The sequence below is a fragment of the Mytilus edulis genome, chromosome 8, assembly GCF_963676685.1.
Source record: "Mytilus edulis chromosome 8, xbMytEdul2.2, whole genome shotgun sequence".
Taxonomy (NCBI): Eukaryota; Metazoa; Mollusca; class Bivalvia; order Mytilida; family Mytilidae; genus Mytilus; species Mytilus edulis.
This window is the reverse complement of record NC_092351.1, coordinates 65,264,208-65,284,152: the sequence shown is the minus strand read 5'-3', so window position 1 is coordinate 65,284,152 and position 19,945 is coordinate 65,264,208. Positions and strand designations below refer to the sequence as shown.

The window sequence follows — 19,945 nt, the reverse complement described above, 5'->3', positions numbered from 1 at the left end:
ATGCGTTTTATTCATTTATTAGCATTGTCTTGTTTTTTTTCTATGATATAAAAAAGGAGATGTGGTATGATTGCAAATGAGGCAACTCTCCAAAAGAGACAAAAATGACAGACAAATAAACAACTATAGGTCACCGTACGGCCTTCAACAATGAACAAAGCCCATACCGCATAGTCAGCTATAAAAGGCTCCGAAATGACAATGTAAAACAATTCAAACGAGAAAACTAACTTCCTTATTTATGTTAAAAAAATGAACGAAAACAAATATGTAACACATTAACAAACGACAACCACTAAATTACAGGCTCCTGACTTAGGACAGGCACATGCATACATAATGTGGCGGGGATAAGCATATTAACGGGATCACTTTCCTAACCTGGATTAGTGGTATAACAGTACAATTTGAGAACGAAATATAAAATTCAGTTGAAAAAGGCATACAATACTAAATTTTATATAACAATAAACGTGATTTAGGAGAATAAAGGTAAATATATATAATTATAATCCTACGGTCTTTCCATTCGGAATACTTCCTACTTTATTTAATTGAAAATAAAAGCCTGATTTTGAAAATGAAGCACTTCCTGGTTACTATTTTTTTGTTTAGAATATCAACCTCTTAAGGACGCTAACGTTAAATATAATACAAATGTCTACGCCTTTCTATTATTATTGTATATATTAAATGAATACACTCTTTTCACAACGAAATATTAATAAAAACTAAAACACAAAAAATGTATTTTCCAATTGCTGGCCTTGATTCACACCGATTGAATCGTTTATTATAATTCTTTTTATACCTAAACTAAAATTGTTCCATATATTTACGACCAAGTTTATTGTATATATACGTTATGCACTTGTGTAGGGATTGATTGGGTTAAACTCCTAAGTTATATAATTGTATCTTTACCGTCATATGTCTACTTAAGAAAATGCCAGAACCAGTCATGAAGATGTAAGTTGTTGTCAATTCGTATGATGTGTTTAAGCTTTTGATTTTGCCATTTGATAAGGGACTTTCTGTTTTTGATTTCCTCGGAGTTCAGTATTTTTGTGATTTTACTTTTTTTATATGCATGTAGTGTATATATGTTACAGGGAATTTGTAAAACCAGGGATTTTGTAAAATCACTGGACTATTCAGTGATTTTGTAAACTCACTAACAGTTTCAGTGGTTTTGTAAAATCCCTGAAATTGTTAGGGATTTTACAAAATCACTGAAAATAATGTGTTTTTCTTAATATAAAAATAGACTAATGATCACTAATGATTTTGAAATATATTTGTTTAATAAACACTGTGAGTTAGAACTAGTGTATAATGATAATGACTAAAAGGCATATAAGCAGATATTTAGACCACTGTGAATTTAATTATTTATGCATGGCAAGTTTGGATGACATCTACTGTTACATCATTGCCCTGCTTTTCGATGCATGTCTGTATCAAATCAACCTGTTCTTCGAAAAATTGAACTCTTTGCTTAACGACAATAACTTTATTGTAGCAGCTCTACAATTTTTTTTTACTTGGCATTCCTCTAAAAAATTTTGAAAATTTCTAAAGCTTTGTTTGAAACCTTTGCACACTTTCTATTTGGGTACTTTTAATAACATTTTGTCCCTACCACCATGACCTATTGATATGTGAATTTTCTGAACTATGCTTTACATGTCTTCAAGACTTACATAATATTTTTGACATCTTTCTGTAATGAATTGTACCGTTTTTAACTATTTTTCAAATCTCCACATTGAAGAACTTCATACCTACATTAAGGTAGAGACGGACGGGTATCACATGACCTACTTAGCACGTGCATTTTGCGTAATTAAAATCGGTTCCGATTCTTTTTTTACTCAATCGGTAGACAAGGTAAACAACAAAAATGGCAGACGACTGCGACCGCCTTCGTGTTCGCGGTCGGTTTATAAAGAAAGATAGGTTCAAAAAATCCACAAGGATGGACTCTTTGAATGAGAGTGGTAAATCGATTCAATGGGGAGACCATGATTACGGTTCGAGGGGAGAATTGCCATCGGAACCGACAAAAGAAGAGACACCGATATTAGTTGAAAACATTGCCTCGAATGTTACGGTTTTAACTGATATCGGGCAGAGTGAAAACATCTCATGGAATGAAGGCAGGAGGGTTGTTGAGTTGGAAGTTCTAGCGGAACAACTCTTTTGCAACAAATGCAACACCCCACTTCATCTGAAGGATATAGTTGGTGAAATGAGGTAAACAATAATTTTCAGCACCCCTTCATCTGTTCATTTTTTACAAACTATGTAGCCTAAACCATGTGAAGTTTGTAGGAATATGATTGCAATTCACCTTCAAATATGTCCTGCTGTCAGAAATCGTTACAATTTCTCTCTCAATCTAAACCCTTGTACAAAATGTTGTAGGAAATACATAATTTATTAATTATTTGGACTAAGGCAAGCTATGAAAAATCAAGTTAGATATGAAACATTCCTCAGTTCCTGACATGTTATCAAGTTTATAGAATGGACTGTCTATGAAAAATATACATAGCTGTGATACATACATGTTTAGTTTCTCACTTTCTGACACTATATACTTGTCACTGCACTGCATCAAAATGAAACCTCTACATACATTTGTAAAAAGGGACAAGAAATAAATTTGGCATTTTCAGCACTGAGGTGTATGCACAATGGCTTAAAGGTTAACTTTAATGATAGTTTTGAGGTTAGAAAGATAGAATTTTTAAAATTCTAAAAAAAAGAAGGTAAGAATCACCTATTTAATAGTAACACAGAGAGTGTATATATGGTTCATATTCCATAAATGTAACCTGTCCCAATAACCTCTCTTCTTTTTCTTTCAACACATCTTCGGTCTGGGATGTACATGGGTGGGGGGTTGAAGTTTTAAAAGGCATTTGCTAGGAGGGGTGCTGTCCAAATTTTGTGGATCAGTTGTTAGTTGCTATATATATTATATTTGTTTTTTGTTTATTATTTTGTACATGTATAAATCAGGCTGTTACTTTTCTCATTTGAATTGTTTGACAACATTGTTTCTTAGCCTTTTATACATTGTAGGTAATTTTACTATGCTACAGGGTTTTACTCATTTTTTGTAGGCCCTGCAGGCTGACCTAAAGTTGTTAAATTCTGTGTCGTTTGGTGTCTTGTTGAGATTTGTGTAGATGGTTGTTTTATTGGAAATCATACCACATCTTATATAAATAAAATTTTGTTTCTTTCCCCTTGCCTTATATAATGCAACCTATATATACATGTATATAGCTACCGAAGAAAATGTCCCTACAGAACCCTACTCAAAAAATGTTGTTTTGACATTTTGAATAGAAATAGTTGTTTTCTTTCAAGTCTATTGATGGACAATGATAGATAATAAAAATGTAAATTTCTTGACATTTTGGTAAATTTCCCTTCATGAATACAAAATAAGATATTTTTCCTACATAACCTTCAGGTACATTTTTGTATACATGTATGTACCTACCCAGTACATACCCAGTCCCAGTAAATATAATTTTTGTCTCAAAAGTCGCTCTTGGTAAGTGCAAAAAGCTTTAATATTTTGTATTTCATTTATCATTCTGACATGTAAATGTTTTTAAAGTAGTTTCTTTCAAACCCATGACAAGGGTATGAGGTGTTGAAATTTGGGTACTGTGTAGTCTTATTTATTATTTAGTGTTAGGAACGACATCAAAAGTTCAATGAAGGATAAAAAACTTTAATTCACATAAAATTTAGTTTAAGTAAATAGAAATCAATGAAATTTAAACACAATGTTAATGACTACAAAAGGAAGGTTTGTATTGATTTTGGGAGTTTAGGTCCCAACAGTTTAGGAATTAGGGGCCAAAAAGGGACCCAAATAAGCATTTTTCTTGGTTTTCGCACCATAACGTTAGTATAAGTAAATAGAAATCTATGAAATTTAAACACAAGGTTTATGACCATAAAAGGAAGGTTGGTATTGATTTTGGGAGTTTTGGTCCCAACAGAATAAGGGGCCCAAAGGGTCCAAAATTAAACTTTGTTTGATTTTATCAAAATTGAATAATTGGGGTTCTTTGATATACCGAATCTAACTGTCATGACTGTGTATGTAGATTCTTAACTTTTGGTCCCGTTTTCAAATTGGTCTACATTAAGGTCCAAAGGGTCCAAAATTAAACTTAGTTTGATTTTGACAAAAAATGAATCAGTTAGGTTCTTTGATATGCTGAATCTAAAAATGTACTTAAATTCTTGATTATTGGCCCAGTTTTCATGTTGGTCCAAATCGGGGTCCAAAATTAAACTTTGTTTGATTTCATCAAAAATTGAATAAATGGGGTTCTTTAAAATACCAAATCTAACTGTGTATGTAGATTCTTCATTTTTGGTCCTGTTTTCAAATTGGTCTACACTAAAGTCCAAAGGGTCCAAAATTAAACTTAGTCTGATTTCAACAAAAATTGAAATCTTGGGGTTCTTTGATATGCTGAATCCAAAAATGTACTTAGATTTTTTATTATGGGCCCAGTTTTCAAGTTGGTCCAAATCAGGATCTAAAATTATTATATTAAGTATTGTGCAATATCAAGTCTTTTCAATTGCACAGTATTGCGCAATGGCAAGAAATATCTAATTGCACAATATTGTGAAATAGCAAATTTTTTTTTAATTAGAGTTATCTTTCTTTGTCCAGAATAGTAAGCAAGAAATATCTAATTGCAAAATATTGTGCAATAGCAAGATTTTTTTTTTAATTGGAGTTATCTTTCTTTGTCCAGAATCAACTTAAATCTTTGTTATATACAATATACAATGTATATTCACTTTTTACTACCAACTGATAAATTATAATAAATAACATTCAGTGATAACAAGCAGTTTTTTTTACATCTTAATATTTTATGATGTATTTAAATGAGTAGTTATTGTTGCAAACTCCATTAGAAATTTTAATTGAGATTAGTTTTGGAATAAGGGAAAGGGGGATGTGATTAAAAAAATTGGGTTCAATTTTTCTCATTTGAAATTTCATAAATAAAAAAGAAAATTTCTTCAAACATTTTTATGCCCCACCTACGATAGTAGAGGGGCATTATGTTTTCTGGTCTGTGCGTCCGTCCGTCCGTCTGTCCGTTCGTTCGTCCGTCCGTTCCTCCGTCCGTCTGTCCCGCTTCAGGTTAAAGTTTTTGGTTAAGGTAGTTTTTGATGAAGTTGAAGTCCAATCGACTTCAAACTTAGTACACATGTCCCCTATGATATGATCTTTCTAATTTTAATGCCAAATCAGAGTTTTTACCCCAATTTCACGGTCCACTGAACATGGAAAATGACAGTGCGAGTGGGGCATCGGTGTACTGAGGACACATTCTTGTTTTGAGAGGATTGATATTCAACAGCATAGTGAATTGCTCTAAGAGAAAACAAAAATTTTAAGTTCATTAGAACACATTCATTCTGTGTCAGAAACCTATGCTGTGTCAACTATTTAATCACAATCCAAATTTAGAGCTGAATCCAGCTTGAATGTTGTGTCCATACTTGCCCCAACCGTTCAGGGTTCAACCTCTGCGGTCGTATAAAGCTACGCCCTGCGGAGCATCTGGTTTATTCTATTTTTAAAACACTATTTTTAATTCAAAGGATTTTTGGCATCTTCCAGAAAAGAAAATCCTATCATCATAACCTCACTACTTAGTAAACAGCAAACCAATGTATGGGCTTAAATTGATTTTTAGTAAGGAAGTTGTATTTTCTATGTATTTCTGCTTGAACATTAAAAAGGTCAAAATGAATTATGACATTGAGTTTTATCTGCTCAATACATGTAGGTTATAGCGCTATCAATTGTCACCCGCTCTTTTATTGAATTGTAATTGATTTGATTGATAAAGATATCTATATGCAGTATGTAGATAGTAAAAATTAATAATCATAGTTAATCATAATAATTTCAGCAATGATGCACTCTGGAATGGGTCCTGATCATGTTGTGAATTTTCTCAGCACATGTAACATACCCCCACCTGATCCCAAGACACTGAAAAAAAGGAGAAATCTATAGCATTGTCACTTATGGATGAGGCATCTGATTCCTGCAAAACTGCTAGTGCAGAAGAAAAAGCTATTTCCCCATCTGATGAATTGGAATGCAGTTTTGACGCTGGTTGGCAAACAAGAGGCTCTGGTTGGCAATATAACAGTAACACAGGTATCAAGTCAACATCAGCAATATTATACATGTAAAAATAGCAGTGGAGGAGTTTATTGATGTGTAAATGCTTCCGAGTTGCTTATAAACTGAATCAAGTCAGAAGGAAATGATGTAAAACATGTGTGTTATTTAATTCTGTCACCTTTACACATCAATAAACTTGTCCAAAATAACTATTTAGGTTTCAACTATGAAAATAGTAGGTACATATAGGTTTACCACTGTCCCTCGATGCATATATCTGTCCTTTCCTACCGATCATGGTTAAATTTTTTATGTTTAGGGCCATATTCAACCTACTTTACATGGTAGACCAATATACTTGGTCAAAAGATTTTCCCTAGGAATAACTAGTAGAACTGTACATTTGGGTTCAATAAAATATAGGCCATTCTATCCTACAGTAATTATACCCCCGCTTTAAAAAAGGGGGGGGGTATACTATTTTACCTCTGTCTGTCAGTCCGTCCGTCCGTCAGTCCATCCATCAGTCCGTCCGTCCGTCCATCAGTCCGTCAGTCAGTCCGTCCCATGAAAACTTTCGTCACATTTTTCTCAGGAACTACACATCCACCCTTTCTGTAATTTGGTATCAACATTTATATATGTCAGCCATACCGTGTGATGCGTTTTCAGATTCATCACTTGACAACTTCCTGTTTACCGAACACTTGTCTGATTTTACACATGATAGCCAAGTTGAAAATTTTCGTCACATTTTTCTCAGGAACTACAATACAAGGATTTCTGAAATTTGGTTTCAGGATTTATATAAGTCAGCTATACCGTGTGATGCGTTTTCAGATTCATCACTTGACAACTTCCTGTTTACCGAACACTTGTATGATTTTACACATGATAGCCAAGTTGAAAATTTTCGTCACATTTTTCTCAGTCACATTTTTCTCAGAAACTAAAATACAAGGATTTCTGAAATTTGGTTTCAGGATTTATATAAGTCAGCTATACCGTGTGATGCGTTTTCAGATTCATCACTTGACAACTTCCTGTTTACCGAACACTTGTATGATTTTACACATGATAGCCAAGTTGAAAATTTTCGTCACATTTTCTTATGTGACTAAAATTGACATGGACTTTGTATTTTTCAGGACATTCCAGTCTAGTTGGTGTAAAGACTGGAAAAGTTCTAGACTATGATGTAAGAAGTAAACTATGCAGTATATGCCAGCATCATTTGGGAAGAAAGAAAAAAGTTCCAAATCATCCATGCAACAGTAATTGGCAAGGTACACAAACAACATTTTTTTTTAAACGTCTTTTTCAAGCAAAATCCAATAGCGATGATTTCAGGTTAATCCAGATTTCTGTGCCCTATAGTCTGTCCGCCTGTAACAAGTTGTGCCCCCTATATATCTAGAGAATCATTATGATTTCATACATTGGTTTCAGAACTATATGTTCCCATTCAAATGCATTGATCGTCCAAAAAAAAAAGGTGGGGTTCCAACCCCCTGGAACCCTCCACCTGGATCCGCCACTGTCCCAATGTCAAATAACTATATGATTTTTTAAGTTACTTGTATAAAAAGGGAGATGAAATAAGTTTCAGTCATCTTAAATAGTTCTCATGTAAGAAATTGTAGTATTTACAGTGTCCTTTTTTGTTACAGGGTCAAGTAAAGGCATGGAGCCGGACATGGCTTTATCAATGGTTACTAGGATGGACAACAGAGGGTGCACAGTTGGGATCATTCACGCAGACAATGACTCCACAACAACCTCAAGACTGAAGCAAAAGTTTGCAAACATAAAAAAAAGAGACGACAAAAACCATGTCAAGAAAAATCTGTCGAAACAACTGTATGCAGCAGCAAATAAGTACAAAGAGCTGAAGGGGAAAGGAGTTATTGCTTACATACTTAGATGTTACATGTATGCTATAAGTTCAAAACAATCAAAGGAGGATGAACTTTGTGAAAGATTAGACAGAATAGTTCCTCACCTATTTGGAGACCATTCAGGCTGTTCTGGGGATTGGTGCACATATTCCAAGCAACCAGAAACTTACAGGTTTTAATTTTTTTTTTAAATTTGAAGGATGTTATACATATAAAAGAAAGTGTTTTTAATGTTTTTATACGACCGCAAAAATCGAAAATTTTTTGGTCGTATATTGGTTTCACGTTGGCGTCGGCTGCGTCGGCGTCGTCTTAGTCCTATTACTTTTGGTTTTCGCACTATAACTTTAGTTTTTAAGTAAATAGAAATGTATGAAATTTAAACACAAGGTTTATGACCATAAAAGGAAGGTTGGGATTGATTTTGGAAGTTTTGGTCCCAACAGTTTAGGAATTAGGGGCTAAAAAGGGCCAAAATAAGCATTTTCTAGGTTTTCGCACTATAACTTTAGTTTTAGTAAATAGAAATCAATGATATTTTAACATAAAGTTTATGACCACAAAAGAAAGGTTGGGATTGATTTTGGGTGTTTTGGTTCCAACTGTTTAGAAATTAGGGGCCAAAAAAGGGCCCAAATAAGCATTATTCTTGGTTTTTGCACAATAACTTTAGTATAAGTAAATAGAAATCATTGAAATTTAAACACAAGATTTATCAACACAAAAGGAAGGTTGGGATTGATTTTGGGAGTTGAGATCACAACTGTTTAGAAATTAGGGGCAAAAAGGGGCACAAATAAGCATTTTTCTTGTTTTTCGCACCATAACTTTAGTATAAGTGAATAGAAATCTATGAAATTTAAACACAAGCTTTATGACCATAAATGGAAGGTTGGAGTTGATTTTGGGAGTTTTGGTCCCAACAGTTTAGAAATAAGGGGCCCAAAGGGTCCAAAATTAAACTTAGTTACTTGCTAATGGACTATTCTATCTGAGATATTATAATAACAAAATGAGTTTTCGGGTAACATAAAACTGTATAAAGAGCAAATATTCAAATACAACACAGTTTTTGTTATGCACATTTACTATTAATTTTTAAAAAACTTCATCCGACAGGTTCTTCATTTTTACGCCCTGAAGATATGTGATGTTGTCCAATCAAAATCCTTGGTATAGAAAAATGCATTACAATACATAATGAATTACACAGAGTTCAGCAGCTTAAGGAATATTTAACTATGTAATTAAGTGGTAAATAAAATTGTACAGTTTAGATCTATTTGAAACATTGCCATAAATCAACATACATGTAAATGTATGACATTTCAACTAGATGTATTTTCTTTTATATCATTTCAGATATAAACATCTCCCAAAAGGTGAACCATTGTCAAATGAAAACCTGCGTAAGCACTTAGAGACAGTGACAGAAAATTACAAGAAAAGATCAAGCCAACTTGTAGATTTAGGCTCAACACAGAGCAATGAAAATTTCAACAATATAGTGGCAAGCAAGGCTCCAAAAAATAGGTCAGTAACTAAAAACATTGATTATAACCTTTCAGTAACATCCACCCAAACAAACATAACAATAAAAAATAGAGGTCTTTCATTTTTGAATGGAGATGATTGCTGTTTGTCCGTCAAATGAAAATTTACTATTTAAGATTTTTTTTATCTGAAAACTGACTTAGCAGAATTCTATTTTTTAAAATATGATCATTGGCATATTCTTAAAAAAACAATCCTTCATTTTGATATCATTGTATAAACAAAAAATAACCAACAGTGCAAACAGTTAAATAGAAACTTAAGATTCATTTAATTAAATTAAATTGAGATATGAGGGGAGCAGGGGATGCCAGGTGGCAAACTCCAAAACCTTGAAAGATATAATTTAAAAATTTAAAAACTAATATGAGATCTTATGAAACAAAAGTATACAATTCAAAAATATTTGAAGAGTCATTCCCCCTGAAACAGTTTTATAATAGTTATTATACCCTCCACCGCTTTGAAAAAAGGGGGTATACTGTTTTACCTCTGTCTGTCCATCCGTCTGCCGTTCGTCCGTCTGTCAGACCCATGAATATTTTTCGTTACATTTTTCTTAGGTACTACAATACAAGGATTTCTGAAATTTAGTTTTAGGTTTTATATAAGTCTCCTATACTGTGTGATGCGTTTTAAGATTCATCACTTAACAACTTCCTGTTTACCAAACACTTGCATATTTTTACACTATTTAAATTATCCACTTCAGCGGGGGTATCATCAGTGAGCAGTAGTTCAGAGTTTCACTTGTTTTAGCTAGTTTAATCTTCTGACAGCTGCTTTACAATATTAACTGTAAAATGACTGAAATTTGTGAAATTTCTTTTTGTAGATCATATGGTGGAACCAGCTCATTAAAAGCAAGAGTTTCAGCTGCAGTTCTTCAGAAGAATGAAGGTTATACCTGGGTTAACAAGGTATTGTGTTACAGCTTATACATCATAAATACTGTGTATTTCCTCTTTCATTTTACCCCATGAAACATAAACATAGTATAATGTTTGTGACCTGTCAATTTAGGTTTCTCAACAATAATTTGAAAACTGATACAGTGATTTTAGCCAAATTTGATACAAAGGTGAATGACCTTACAAAGGTGATCAAGTTCAAATTGGAATTTATTGTATTTTTTTAATCAATTTTATCTCAGCAATGCTTGTCCACACATAAATGATGTTAATATGGTTTTTAATTGTTTAAATATGAAGCAGTGTGTGTTTGACCTTCATGTGACCCGATCTAAAGGTCAGATATAGAATTTAAAGGGATGGTTATGTTTTTTGTCATCTTAAACATTTCTCACTATTTTACCTTGTTTTAGGTTAACAAGAAAGCATTGCTGTCACCAGGCACAATTTCTGTTAGAGTTGGACAGAGGATTGATAGAAAAAGACTCTGGCAAAAGAAGAATAGCTCCTCAGTTCTTTTCAAACGTGACAGATTTAAAAGAAAGGTAAAACTTCATGGCATATAATTAGTCAAATTAATGACACCAATAATTAGTCAAATTAATGACACCAATATAAATAAAAAGTCAAATTAATGACAGCCATATAAATAATAAACAAAGGATATGGGGTATCAAGTACATTTACAACAAAAGACCCACAAAAAGCAAAGGAACAGCTCACTGCAATTTATTGATAATTTTTAATAATACATAAATATATGATTGAATTCTAAAATTTGAGACATATTTAGCCTGTTTCTTAGATGTGAAGTGCCTTATTAGGTTATCAAAATTTTTATTTATCAGTGCAGTACCCTCTGTGTATGAATACAGGTATATTGATCTGGCTTCTACGAAATGTTTTGAAGTGATAATTTCAATGTGGATAGGAAAGAGGGCCAAGAATAGGTGGTGTGCGTCTTATTTAAAATTTAGTATATCAACTGTCATACAATTGAAAGCATGATGTGGCATATATAAGAGAAGTTATCTCAATAATAATAACACCATAACTTTAAAAATATAAGCACAGGGACATGGTGAAACTTACATGAATTTTGTTAAATTGTAAAATGGGTAAACTATAATATAAATTGCCAAAGACAATATAAATTGCAACTTGACCAAAAAATAGAAAACAAGATGATGACATTTCAAAAGAGTGATATGGTTATTAAGAGTTATATTCCATTTATTTTACAAAGTACATGTAACAATACAACCAGGTATAAACAAAAGATTTTTCTTAATATTTTCTTTTTGTCTTTTTCTAGCATAAGAAAACCTTTCAACAAGTTAAAGCAGCAGTTCTAGAAGGAGAAACATATCAACCACAAATTGAAGAAAATGTGTCGGTAAGAGACATTGAAACAATTCCAACTAAATATTCTTTGGAAGGCATAGACAATTATGTTGTGTTTGATTTAGAAACAACTGGGTTATCAAGAACCTCTGATATAACACAAATATCAGCATATGATGGGATGAACATGCTAAATCTTTATGTGTCTCCACGACAATCTATTTCATCAAAGGCCAGTGATGTTACCGGTATTACTTTCTCTTTTGAGAGAAACCAAATGTATTGCCATGGTGTTCCAGTTGAAAGTGTTTGTATAAGAACAGCCTTACTTCAACTAATTGAAATGATACAGAAAAAATCTCGTCCTGTGCTTGTTGGTCATAACATCCATTCATATGATGTCCCTGTACTAAGAAATTTGTTGCGCGAGTTTAATCTGCTGAGTTCTTTTGATAACCTAATTTATGGATGCATTGACACTTTGAAAATTGCAAAACGTGAAATACCAAAAGCTGATGTTTAAAATTATAAGCAGCAAACATTAGTTCAAAAGTTTCTGGAGATTGTTTATGATGCTCATAATTCTGAGGAGGATGTTAGAAGTTTATACAAACTGTTCCATCTGAAGCTGAAACAGACATGTTCTGGAAAGGATTTATTTCAATTTAATTATTTGTCAATTGTAGAGGGTTTTTCTGGTGTCATTGTTAAAAAGGTTATTTCTAAAGACACTGCAAGGAAAATTTCCTGCACAGGTCTCAGCCTTCATCACCTGGAACTTGCTTACAAAAGAAACAATGACGATGGCGTAAAATCCATCATGCAGGAACATGGTTTGAAAGGGAAAACGGCAAATGTGTTCAAGAAGTGTTTTTCTGAAAAAGAGGAATAGACTGTAAATGTGGTTAAAGACTGAGAAAATTTCATATTTATATGCTATAATTCTGTAGAAAAACTGGTTATGCCTATCTAAAAATCTAATCCTTTGAAACAATCCTTGATAATAGTTGATAATGAATAAATTGAAGTTTTTACTAAATTTTGAGTAACCAAAGAGTACTTACACTTAAAATATATATAAGAATTAGGGATTTGTTATAAAATTGCAGCATCGTTTAATAATTACTCTGTCTGTAAATCAAGTTTGCCTCGACAGAGTGAAAAAAATTGATACACAACAAGTATAGTATTTTACTGAATAAATATTTTCCATTTTCGTCAATATTGGTGGATAACTTCCTGAAGCCTGAAGGATTATTTCTCATATAGATTTTTATTTTGATTGACAAATTTTTCAACAGATTATTATGAACTTTTATACAAAAGTAGGTGCTATTGTAACAATATAAGTAAACTGAATCTTAATAAAGGGGAGATAACTTTAATTTATCTACATAAACCAACATAATAAGCATTAGGCTAGGCCATAAATCAGACATGAGGGGGACTCATAAGGTTGTATAAAAGTAACAATATTGTAATGTATCAGTTCCAATGCTTTACAATCTTGCCCCATTACCACCGCACCCTTTTTCCACATTTTTTTAAAAGATTTGTTGTAGCAATCTGATCTTAGGGCAAAACAATTGTTTTATATGAAGTTTTAATGAATATGTTTTTTAAAGATTGCAGTTTTCATGAAATTGGACAAACGTTTCAGTGAGTCCCTTGGAAACTGAATCTGTCCCATATTTATTTTTGAGACTAAACACCTTTGCAAGTTTAATCCACATTGTCATTGACATGGATATGTATTGTAAATTGATATTATATTGCCATACTTCTTATATGATTTGCATATTAGAGAATACTTTTATATAATTGGTCGAGAGGACCTCCAGTAGTTGTTCATGAAGTTGTTTATTTCTCGATAGAGGACGTTGACCAAACTTCTTTTTGTAATCAATGAGGCGATAGTACATGTAACACAATCTGACTCAATGTTAAAACTATTTATTTGCACATGGCGTTAATCTTTAAATTGAAAACAAACACAAAAAATTCCTTTGATGATTATAATAAGACTTTTAGTAACAAGGAGTACATATTTTTGTGTGAACCAACAAATAAATTCATGTGCCTGGCCAATTCAATGACACAAATATACTACATGTATTACGCTATGATGGTGATAACGAGTGTTGAAAATTATTTTTTTTGGCCAAAATTAAAGAATAAGGATTAAACGCTTTTTTAGAGGAATTTATTGGTTAATAAACTGGACCAAGTCACTCACAAATATATTTTCAGAGAATGCAGTTTTCATGAAATTGGACAAACGTTCTAGTGAGTCCCTTGGAAACTGAATCTGCTCCATATTTAGTTTTTGTTTTTGAGAGTATACTTTTTTACAAGTGTCATCCACATTCTCATCCTGGATATGTATTGGAAATTGATGTTATATTATCATAATATTTTGATAATTAATACAGTGGTTTGTTTTATATTATTGAAACATGGTCCATCTAGATAAAAATCAATTGTTGTCTGTAAAATGTCTGCAATTACATAAAAAAATATGATGTGAAATAAAATTTATTTTGCATATATATATATATATATATATATATATATTTTCTTTTTTTCTACATGATTAAAATCATGAACAGTGATTTATGAGTATGTTGATTTTTACACTTCCAAGACTTTCACAGCAATCATTCAGATCAAACATTACACTATTCATATAAAAAAAGAAAGATGTATGATTACCAATGAGACAACTCTCCACGAGAGACCAAAATGACACAGAAATTATCAACTATAAGTCACTGTATGGCCTTCAACAATGAGCAAAGTCCAAACAAAATAGTCTATATGTTAAGAGTATTTAAAAAATAAACATCAACAGTCAATTAAAAGATCTTAGTATTTCCAAGCAGTGACCACTCAACAAAACTACTAAACAAGAGCATGAGAACATCAAAATCATACAATTTAAAATTAAAACATCACGAAACACATAATACACTGTAATGATATATATAAATTAGTAGGACAATCCTTTTCACATGAGGAAAAAAAAAACCAAGGTATGATAAATAGTTATGAATACTTATTTAATGAAAGATTAGTTTTTTCATCAAGGATTATTAACCATGAAAATGATGATTATGCTCATAGGTCAACTGTCAACTTCCTGAATATTCAAAACTGATGCAACCTCCTCTCAGCATAAAGAAGGTTAAATGAAAGGATAAAAAAGTATTACAAAGACATGGAAGCTGCAAAATCTATGCTCATTAAAGAAACAATCCCACCTTAAGTTAAGATATTTAAAAAAAATAGTGAAAATTTTAACATTTTTCATGAAATCTGCATAAAAGGGTGTGTGACAGGGTGTCATTCTACCCCCGTAACTTTTTATTTTCCCTGGAAGCATATCTTTATTTTTTTATAACTTGTAGCATGGATATAAAGTATTTTATATACAAATTTAAAAAAAAGTTCATTAACACAATTTTTTTTTTTTTTTACTTTTACAATATTTTTTTGGCAAAATTGTACACAAACCGGTTACAGGCATATTGCAAAAAAGGGTAGCCATTTTGAAAAAAAAAAAAAAAAAAAAAAAAAATTATGTCTAAAATATTTCAAAATATTCATTTATCATTATGTTCTGAGAAAAAGTTAAAAAAAAATTATATATGCCTGATTTGGCAGGTACCTTTATAACTTAAACAGGCCAAAAAATGACATTTTTAGGACTGCAAAGGGAGGTAACTTTTTCAAAGAATATTTCTAAAAATAGCCTGGAAACCTATTCTCAAATTTTGATATTTTGTTAGGTACACCCCAATGAACAATATATGGGAAATTTAAGAAAGTTCATTGGCTAGATGTTTTTGGTCTTCAGTGTCCTTCTCTACCTTAATCAAATTATCAACTTTTATTTGGCTAAAAAGAGTTGAGAAAGTTTAGAAACTTCTTAACAGATATTTCACTTTGTGGTAGAATACATGTAACTGATATATGACCAAAGTAAGTAAAACTATTTTCATTTTTGCTTGGTTAGAACCTATTCATAAACTTGCAAGTACAAAACAAAGTATTCTTACCTATATTTTCTATTGTCTTTTTATATTACTATTTTGTGAATGTAATTGTTATTTTGTAGACAGCAAAGTTTAATAATACAACACTTATTTGCTTTTTATATATCAATTTTCATGCAACAACAAGATGCTCTTGCTCTGATATGTATTTTTTTACAGAAATTCTTATAAAAACGAATTAATTTATTTTACAAATTCCCTGAATTTCATCAGTGAATCTGTAAAAAAAATCTTAATTATTTCAGGGATTTTGTAAAATCACAAGTCCAAATCAGGGATTTTATAAAATCACTATCTGTTCAGTGATTTTACAAATTCCCTGAAATTTCAGTGATTTTACAAAATCCCTGATTTCACAAATTCCCTGTAACATATGTTATACACCTGTAAACATATGACTGTGTTGTTGGTAATATACCACAGGGTAATGTATCTCTTGTATGGGATTGTCCTGTGGATGTATAATGACGCTGGCTAGCAACATATTTTGTGAAAAAGAGCAGAGCGTGTAGGTCCTTCCTGCCATTACATATCCCCTGTATTACCTAGAATCCAGCAGTATCCTCCACGCTGTAGCACACGGAAACTGATAAGTAAACATCAATCAGGAGAATCTGTTGGGAGTCTCGTTGAAACAAGGGCAGTGTGTAAGCCCATTGATATGTGGAAATACATAAGTACTAATTAACATTGCACCAACTATGGGTCATATGGTAGACCAAATGAGGGTTACAGACAGGTTGCGACAATTTTCCTAATAGAAGAAAACCATAAACTCAAGAAAAACGGTAGATGAAACTCGTTAATTTATAAGGTCTATGAAGTTTGCTGTTTTTAAGAAGAAAAACCATAAACTATTAATCCTGGTCGACCAGAATGACGGTTCAGCAAGGGGATAGTCTTCCCTACTCGTAATATAGCATCTGATTACGGACACAAGGACTAGAATCATCAAGTCTTTGTGCTTTATTCCTTTGGGCATAGAAGGGCTAGGTAGGTAGGGACACAGATGCAGTTTACGTATTTGACACATTGAAAACATTTCTTATTGCTTGATTTTCTTTGAAATTTGTGTTTGTGTAATTAAGTTTCAGCTTTTAATAAATGTTTGATTTGAAGTGATAAAAAGTAAAAAAAAAAAAACCAATGCATTGAATGTGTCTGAAGTAAACTTTATCACCTGTCCTAAGCCCGGAATCTGATGTTCAGTAGTTGTCGTTTGTTGATGTAGTTTATAAGCGTTTATAATTTTTTGTTTTTATATAGATTTATACAGATTAGACCGTTAATTTTCCTGTTTCATTGCTTTACCACTAGTAATTATGTAGTTTGCTGTTCGTTGTGAGTCAAGGCTCCGTGTTGAAGAACGTACATGTTTTTGATATCCATAAATATTCAATCATTAACACCAATAATGGAGAGAATTTGCATGTGATATAGACGGGTGGGAAGAACGATATAAACTATGGGTGTTTTACTTCTAATCGCATCGACGAATAACAACCCAGATATGACGTGTAGCCGAGAGTTTGAAAGACCAATGATGATATATTTTTCGCATTGTTTTTTAGGCAACGTCATTGCATTTTAGAAATAAAGGAAACAACTACTAAAGTCGGTCTTTCTCTGGTCCCTTAACCATAATGTATTCTACTGCAGCAAAAATAGACGTCACACTAAACACTGAAACAAAAGTAAAAACATTACAATACTAACAAGGACCAAAAGTAACTGAATTTGGGCAGGCGTCAAAATGTGGCTGGGTCAATCCCATTTTGTGATATCTCAACATACCCCTTATAACTCTATTTAAAGTAGAATAAACAAACACTAAGCAATACACATAGTATTCATTGTCCATTCTATGCGGTATGGGCTTTGCTCATTGTTGAAGGCCATAAGGAGACCTATAGTTGTTAATTTTTGCGTCATTTTGGTCTCTTGCAGAGAGCTGTCTCATTGGCAATCGTACCACATCTTCTTTTCTTATAATACAATTCTGATAAACGTTGTTGCGATTTGTCTTTGCTGATTTTAATCATAAATTGTGACCCTCAACAATTCAGAACATGTCTGAAATAAGAGGTACACAGTTAGTCCAAATTGAAATAATAATAACTTGACGATATAAGGAATCTCAATAGCAAACATAAATGTTATCTAGTAAAAACAAAGTGCAGTTATCGTACATAAGAAGGTCCAATTGGCATGGTTCTTCTGTTTGTTGTTACTAAAAAGTTACTAAAATAAACAGATGATTGCACTCCTTTTCTATAAGTACCCATTTATTTATGTTGTAATTATTTTTGTTCCAGTTAGAACAATTTTGACAACGCTATAGAGGTACCAAAATCATTAAGATTGTTCTTATTAAGTTTCTTTTTACGATTTATATGCATACCTTATTAACACGGGAAAAAAGACTGTCCAGCTTTAGGTTTTATTTTTGTTCACATGAAAACATTCCATCAGCTTGATTAAACGAATTATTTATAGCTCAATTGATATCTTATACATTACCTTATGTTTAGAATCAGATCATCTTTGCATGTAAGTTTCCGCTTAGATTGATTGATTGATTGATTAGTTCAATTTAGTCTTCGGAGCTGACAATACGTATCAATAAAGACAGAGGTCATGTGTATGAATCGAACTCAAAACCTCGTTGTTAAAAGGCTACATAAATAAGGCCGTTATTTTTCTCGTTTGAATTTTTTCCATTGTCAATTTCCGTAACTTTTATAGCTGACTATGCGGTATGGGCTTTGCTCATTATTCGAGGCCGTACGGTGACCTATAGTTATTTATATCTATGTCAATTTGGTCTTTTTTGAAGAGTTGTCTCATTGCAATCGTACCACATCTTCTGATGTTATATTTATACAGTAGTTGAACTACTTACAACAGTCGGATTCCGAAAAACCGCGCTACAAATACGGCAGGCTTACATTAAGACGTTTAAAAATAAAAACGCGCAGTCAAGATTATATTCGGAAAAAAATAAGTAAGAAAGCTCTTACAAATTGTTTTGTGGTTAGTTATTTTATCAGAAAACCAGTATTTATGCAAGATTTACTTAATATTAAGACATATTATCATATTACTCAGTTCAGCATGGTAGATATGTTTAATGACTTCACATAAGAGAGTACACCATACAGATACATCTGATAACCCAATACAATGTAAGACAAATACATGACATCCCCCCTTTTTTGAAAAGAGTTTTTTTGTAAGTTTGCTGTTCAACTCTAATTAAATTAAATTAGATAACAGTTCTCTCTTTAAGAATAAAGTCTGATTCAATGTATGCAATATAGATAAAGTTCTACTGGATTTCACTGTTAAAGTTTAAGTTGTCACATCTTCATTATCGTTAATAAAATTTCTAATGGATTTCACTCATGGTATAAATCGTCACTTCTTAATGACTTCACATAAGAGAGTACAACATATAGATACATCTGATATGTCATGTATTTTATGTATTACAGGTAAACATCCAAGTCCAGTAGATAAATGTGAATATTTGGCTTCTGAGCATGTCGCAGCTCCTAATACTGATTGTGATTTTGTATTCGCAACATAAAATTCTACTTCATGTTTCTGGTTTTTTAATGTAACTGGTAAAGTTATTTTGCCATCACATTCTATGTTGTGTCCAGAGAATGATTTCAATCTTGAATCTGGTTTGCTTAATACGTTATTTGTCTTCATGCGTCTAAAATCTGTACGATTCAAAACATTACACCGTGCACCCGTGTCAAGTTGAAAATTAATACTGACATTTTCAACTGTGATATCTTCACACCATGTGTCACTCTCATTTTTTTCATTGTAGAGTGCACCAACAAATAATGTGTCTGAGTCACTTGAGTCATAGTAATTAGAACATTCTTCTCGGTCTATCTCGTCTACCTTTTTTTCTTTTCTGGTTTTGCACATTTTAGCAAAATGATCTTTTTTGTCACACTTTTTGCATTG

At 32.1% G+C, this 19,945-nt stretch overlaps 1 protein-coding gene across 2 annotated transcripts; it reads left to right on the top strand.

Moving 5' to 3' along the window:
- Positions 1-1,877: 1,877 nt before the first annotated feature.
- LOC139486093 (uncharacterized) lies at positions 1,878-14,461 on the top strand. Of its 2 annotated transcripts, none has more exons than XM_071270796.1 (8): positions 1,878-2,256; positions 5,853-6,232; positions 7,348-7,485; positions 7,870-8,269; positions 9,460-9,630; positions 10,487-10,571; positions 10,976-11,107; positions 11,878-14,461. In XM_071270796.1, the coding sequence occupies exons 2-8, from the start codon at positions 6,097-6,099 to the stop codon at positions 12,427-12,429; spliced, it is 1,614 nt and encodes a 537-aa protein (XP_071126897.1). In that variant the 5' UTR covers positions 1,878-2,256; positions 5,853-6,096; the 3' UTR covers positions 12,430-14,461. The 2 variants fall into 2 exon arrangements, with proteins under 2 accessions (XP_071126897.1, XP_071126898.1); XM_071270797.1 differs by lacking the exon at positions 1,878-2,256 and adding an exon at positions 3,555-3,571 and having other exon boundaries at positions 5,979-6,232.
- Positions 14,462-19,945: the final 5,484 nt, after the last annotated feature.